We start from the raw sequence: 6,000 nt of genomic DNA, 5'->3' as shown, positions 1-6,000 counted from the left end.
AGCCAAACGTGTCCTTACAACGATACCCAGACAAACACGAAAACAAAACACACGTTTGTCACGTTGTCTTATGGGGACCTGAGTCTGTCGGATCCTTTCTGAGGACCTTCACCTTTCCTTCGCCCCCTGCTGATTAAGTGTTCACTGGTATGGTGGGTCTCTTCCGCCCCCTGCTGGTCTCCAGCTGTGGTTGCATGTTGACAATCGTGTTGATTTGACCATTTCATTTCCACCCCCATTAATCTTCTGTAGCACTTCTATCCTGTTTCGCCAGTCCAAGATAACTAGCAGAGTTAAAAAAAATACTGACTTTTTTGTTGTTGATATTTTGCAATAAGAGACATCAATACAAGATGATGGAGGTAGGCACTGCTTCCTCCATATCTATATGAGACTGATGAGAATACCAGCGTCACAACTTAAATGTTTATCATGTCTGGAATAGAACAAACTATTTCACTCAAACTCCCAGAAGATATGAAGGTGTGTTTGAGAATAAACGTTTATTATGCCTGCACAATCTCATACCGAGCGTCAACATATCAAACAGTTCCACTTTATTCCACTCGCATACAAAAATCGTCACTATAAAATGGCACTCTGTAATATATCATTGTTTTGTCCCCCCCCCCCCCCACCCCCCCCCCCCCCCAAAAAAAAAACATTCACTACTTATATCTGCAGCGCCCTCCTGTGGTCATAAAAAAAAAAACCCTAAAGTGTAACATTGGTTTGTTTCTGAACCGATAATCCAGAATAAAGAAGTTCCACCCCCTCCTCACTGACTCCTCCCATCGATAAGACCTTTTTCTGTCAAAGAAAAGAATGGAGAGAATAAATAACAACAAAGTCTAAGAGTTTCTTAAAGTCACCAGACTTCACTCACAGGTTGAACCGACTTCTGTTTGATTTCATATTAAAAATTACCCCCCCCCCAAAAAAGCTAAAGAGGTTACTTTTTTTTTTTTTAGATCCACAGTGTTTCACAAACATCCAGTCAAAATGACATCACAAATATCTGCCATGGGATCTGAACTCGGTATGACGGAACGATTGTCTTCAGCTGAACCTGAATCAGGAACTGTCGTTTGTTTAAGGAAGCTTCAGACTGAGATCAACGCACGGTTTCGGCAGGTCCGGCCTTATGAAGGTGACTTATTACATTATATAGCTGAAAACGATCCAAACAGGAGGCGGAGCTTACCTGAGAGGCTAAACTCTGAGAACTGTACCTCAAGGTCGTCAATTGTTCCTGACGTGTGCCCACTATCTGACCTTTTTAGATACTTTTGCAAAAAAGAATAACACCTTGAACAAAACTGGATGTTGACTTAGATTGTGCATCAGGATATCTTAAGCTTGGTCAAAGAAATTAGCGATTTGTACGGGAAAAGAACAACTTACCCTACAAGTTTTGAAGTTGTGTAAACAAGAAGCTCACTTGGAACACGTCGCTACCGTTGTGCTTTCGGAAGACTCTTTTGTTAACTTGACACTGATTTGAACAAACGAGACACAGTTTTTTTTTTTACTGGGACAAGTCAGAAAGGAACAAAACACTGATTTGCACACGGGATCGTCTTACACCAACAAAATGTTAAGTTCTGTCAACAATGTACTTCTTGTTGAGAAAAGGCCAACCCTCGCAGGAAACTCAATTGTGCTAACAAGATTCGACTTGAAGGGACGAGTGTGACTCACGTCAGCTCATTTCCAGTAAACGCCGCCGTGATGCCAAAACCGGCCAAGCTATTCAATGACTTGAAGAAGTTATCATCCTGGTAACAAGGTGCTCGTCTCGAAGCAGAAAGAAAAAACAAAAAAAAAGACTTTGGAGGAAAAAGATATTAGATTATAAACAAAAAGACGTGCTGTACCAACAGAGTTCAGGTGAGTCAGCCGCGCTCCAGTTATATATCAGCACAGGAGATTTTTGGTTTTTGCCCTTTTTCACAGTTACCCCAGCACAAAGCGGTGAAGAGAGGAGCTGAAGCGGGTACGGGCTGATCGTCCAGAGAGGGAAGAGTCTTCAGTGCATGGCGGAGGACGGCGAGGCCGCAGAGCGCCCGCGGTCCGTCTTTAAGGGACGGTGACGTGGAAGGGACTCCCCGGGATGTTCTCGTCGCCCCACTTCACGATGAGGATGTAGCTGCCCTGCTCTTTCACTGTGTACGTCACGTTGTACATCCGGTTCCCCATGTGTTTGACGTACACCTCCTCGCAGGGGGTCTTTGGCCCGTGGACGCCGACCATCAGCATGTTGGTGCCTGCAGAGGAATCAGGAAGAAGTCCTCGCAATCAGACGAGAAAAAGAACAACCCAAAAAACTAAACGAAGCTCTCACAGTTCTCATACTGACCTGCTGTACTGCAGTCCACTGTGAACGTGTTCTTCTGGCCAATGAAGGCTTTGGACAGGCCGGCGCCGCGCGAGATGACCTTACTGCCGTCTGAGGAGAATTTGGGCAAAGAGGCGAAGGCGCCGCTCATCGTCGCCGTCGTCGCTGCCGCCGCCGCCGCCGAGGATTTGGTGACGGTTTCCACAAGGACGGAGGACGTCTCATGCAGGCTGTGGCCGCCGGACAGACGTGGACCTGCGAGAGTCGCCAAAGACACGCGAACATCTTGTTTTTCTATTGTTTGCTGGTGAAACACTCTTAGCTTGTGGCTAGCAGCGTAACATTAGCATCAGTGAATTCATGACGACAGGCTGTGAAAGTGGACCAGAGGCCGACATCCTGGTTCAACAGACGTTAAATATCAAGGTCCCTTTATCGCTCCATCAGGTTCCTGGAGAAAGCTCAAGGGAAGGGAGACAAACTTCCAGATAAAAGACAGAAATGATTGAGTTTTCTACAAGTACTGCCAACCGCGACTATGACCTGGGAGAATATACAAAAACCTTTAACGGATAATAATCACTCGAATTTCATTGCTTTTCTGCTGCGTTTTCCTGAGTCTCAGCAATAACAACGAGTCATTTCCTGTTTTTCCCCAGAGCTCTGCATGAAGACGTGTCCACCCACCTGAGACTTTGGCCTTGAAGGGACTTCCTCCGATGTGTTGGGGTCCTCCGTATTTGATGGCGATCAGGTAGTTTCCAGGAGCCATAGGGGTGTAGGACACCTTGTAGCCCTCTGCACACTCCTGACAGTCCATTTTCACTTTTGACGGTCCGTCGATGGTCACGGAGAGCGCGCCGGCGCCCGCATTGCACGTGTTGACGATGAAGTCCGATGCCACGCCTGGAGGGGGAGGAGTCAGAACTCTCCATTAACACCCAGCCAACGTCTCACTCAGGACATCCTCGCTGGTCAGTGATCGCTGGCTGCGTACCCGTGGTTCCTCCCTCCAGGCCCGGCCCGAAGGCCGACACCATCCCCGGGTCTCCCACCTGTCCCGGCTCTCCCACCCGGATCTTGAAGGGGCTCCCGGGTACGTGGCTCCCATTAAAGCGAACGTCAATCGAGTGGACTCCATTTTCTCTGGGGACGAACCTGATGGCATGTTGATCTGTCGGAACGAAAAGGATCAAAGCGATCGGTTTCATCAGGATTAAGAACCATCATTGTACGTGCATTATCTATATGGATATAGGTATCTCATGGTTGTTGTGTAGACTCCAGGGAGTCGACCCTCGCTTACCGCCGTCGAGCTCGGTGATGAAACACTCCTCGATGGCTCCTGAAGGCGTGTGGATCTTCGCGTCGACCAGCCCTCGAGCTCCATTCAGCTGAACAGCAAACGAGGCCTCCTGACCCACCTTCAGACCCATCTCCTGAGGACCAGCAAGGGGGTGGGGGTTCAACTCCTCAGTCCATTTATTTATCACCACGTGGCTTTAAAAGGTCCCAGTTAACAAATCCGATTCCCCCCTTTTTTCACATGCTAAAATAAAAAAAAAAAAACATTCATCACATTTTACAGATATTAAACTAAATATTGACGCTCCCACACGGGGGCGCCGGAGCCCCGGTGTGACTTTTAAAGGTCACTTAAAAAATAGCCCGGAGGGTTAAATGCAGCAAGCTGCAGTTGTACCAGAAAAAGTGTCAGAGTCACAGAAACACAATCCTCAGTCTGAAGTCGTCCTTCAGATATTTATAACGGGCCTATTCGTGGAATATTAAACGGCCCGCTTTTAATAAAGAGACGACGCGTCACAGGCTTTAATATAGAATGCGGTGACGCGCGTCCGAGACCTCGGCCGACGCGTTACGGGCGGTTTGCGGTTTGCTCGCCTGCAGGCTGGTGATGGTGAGGCGGCGGGCGTCGTCCGACAGCGTGGCGACGGGGACGATGAACGGCGAGTCGGGGATGTGCTCGTCGTTGAATTTGATGGATACTTCATAATCACCTGGGTGGAGAAGAGAAAGATGGAATCGTCATACTTCTCCGGCAGTGCACACACACCCCCCCCCCCTCGGGCCTCCTCTATTAGTGTCACTGTGGCATTCCTGAGGGATCCGTTCTGGGACCACTGCTGCAGCCGATCAGACGACGAGGTCAGTGGATAATCATGTAGTGACTTCTACATAAGGAACATTTAGAATTTTTCCGACAACATTTGTGGAGAATAATAATATATAAATAATAATAATTCACATTGTGCTGTGTGCGTTTAAAGTGACGGCGTCTCACCAGGTTCCTGAACCACATAGGAAACTCCGCACGATCCGTCCTTCCGGTCCTCGAAGGTGATTTCGGCCTTGCTGGGCCCTTCCACTGCGATGGAGAGACCTCCAGCTCCGGCCTCTCGGGTCCAGATGCTGAACTCAGCTGACGGCAAGCAGAAAGCTTAGGATTAGCCCAGTTCCGGTCATTCTAAGTGTGTTCTACAGATTTGTTCCACAGGCGCTAAGAGCAGAAGGGAGGAGGTGACCTGAGGCCCCTGTTCTGTGTTTAAGGCAACTGTCGTTACAGAATATTCCAATCAAGAAGATCGAGGGATTTTAGACGCAAGCAGTTAAACATCTGAGCCCACCTGGGATCCCCGCCACGCCACGGTCCAGTCCGGTTCCTCCCGCTCTGACCTTGTGTGCCCCTCCCTCTCCCAGGGGCCCCACGGTGAACTGGAAGGGGCTCCCGGGGACGTGCTGGCCCCGGTATTTGACGTTGACGGTGTGGGGGCCCATCTCCTGCGGGATGAAGCGGACGCTGTAGGTGCTGTCTTCGCCTCGGATGATCTCGGCGTCCTCCGTCTTTCCCCCGGGACTCGTCACCTGGGCCGTCATTTCCTGGTTTCCCGCCTCACCTGGAGGAGCGGGACGAGGAGGAGGAGGAGGGGGAGGAGGTCAGATGATTTGTCGACGTGGAGTTTGGCCTCCACATCAAGCAGCCAAACAAATCACACGTTGTTGTTGCCTTATTAAAACAGCTTTTACCTGAAGTTCACTAATAAATGTTGGTTTATATTTGGGTTCTGGAAGTCTTCACACAAACAGCATTGCATCTTTTTCCTACTAAATCCAGGCTTGGAGTTCCTCAGGGATCAATTCTGGGTCCCTATTAGTTTTTCAGTTTGCTTTCTATCAGTTAAAATTTTGTAACTATCAAATTATCTTTTTTTTTCATCATTTTACTCACGCTAAATTGATGCTTTTTAGTTTTCTGCTATACTCAATTTGACTTTTAAAGCTTTTTTTAAAAAAACTTCTAAATGATCAAATCGCTTCGATATTCCTGCGTTATTTCCTGCTGAATTGAAGTTTGGAGTTCCTCAGGGATTACATCTGGTTCATGTGTCTTTCCTTACCTTGTAATTTACCAAAAACACTCAGAGAGGTGTTTCACCACAACTGTGAAGGAACTTTTTTTTGGGAAAAGTGAGCCCCAATTTGACTTTTTTGATTATTTTTTGTTTTTTCAGTTTAATATTCTTTTTAATTTGATTCCACCTTTGCAATTTCAAAAAGTTGTAAAAACATATTAATTATTGACAGCCTCAGATGTTATATAAGAACTTTTAAAAGAGTTTTATCCTGAAACTTCAAGTGTAGAG

General features: G+C 47.4%; 1 protein-coding gene across 6 annotated transcripts in view; it reads right to left on the bottom strand.

Moving 5' to 3' along the window:
• Window positions 1-691: 691 nt before the first annotated feature.
• Window positions 692-6,000, bottom strand: part of flncb (filamin C, gamma b (actin binding protein 280)) — a 38,510-nt gene continuing 33,201 nt past the window's right edge. For all 6 annotated transcript variants that reach the window (XM_080518215.1, XM_080518219.1, XM_080518216.1 and 3 more), the window contains 8 exons: window positions 4,984-5,253; window positions 4,641-4,778; window positions 4,241-4,356; window positions 3,645-3,777; window positions 3,336-3,512; window positions 3,026-3,244; window positions 2,360-2,593; window positions 692-2,267 (listed from right to left, as the gene is read on the bottom strand). In XM_080518215.1, the coding sequence (XP_080374341.1) occupies window positions 2,080-2,267; window positions 2,360-2,593; window positions 3,026-3,244; window positions 3,336-3,512; window positions 3,645-3,777; window positions 4,241-4,356; window positions 4,641-4,778; window positions 4,984-5,253 (1,475 nt within the window). In that variant the 3' untranslated portion in view covers window positions 692-2,079. The remainder of the gene's footprint in view (window positions 2,268-2,359; window positions 2,594-3,025; window positions 3,245-3,335; window positions 3,513-3,644; window positions 3,778-4,240; window positions 4,357-4,640; window positions 4,779-4,983; window positions 5,254-6,000) is intronic.

Source organism: Blennius ocellaris, assembly GCF_963422515.1.
Source record: "Blennius ocellaris genome assembly, chromosome: 22".
Lineage (NCBI taxonomy): Eukaryota > Metazoa > Chordata > Actinopteri > Blenniiformes > Blenniidae > Blennius > Blennius ocellaris.
This window is presented reverse-complemented; position numbering and strand designations above follow the sequence as displayed.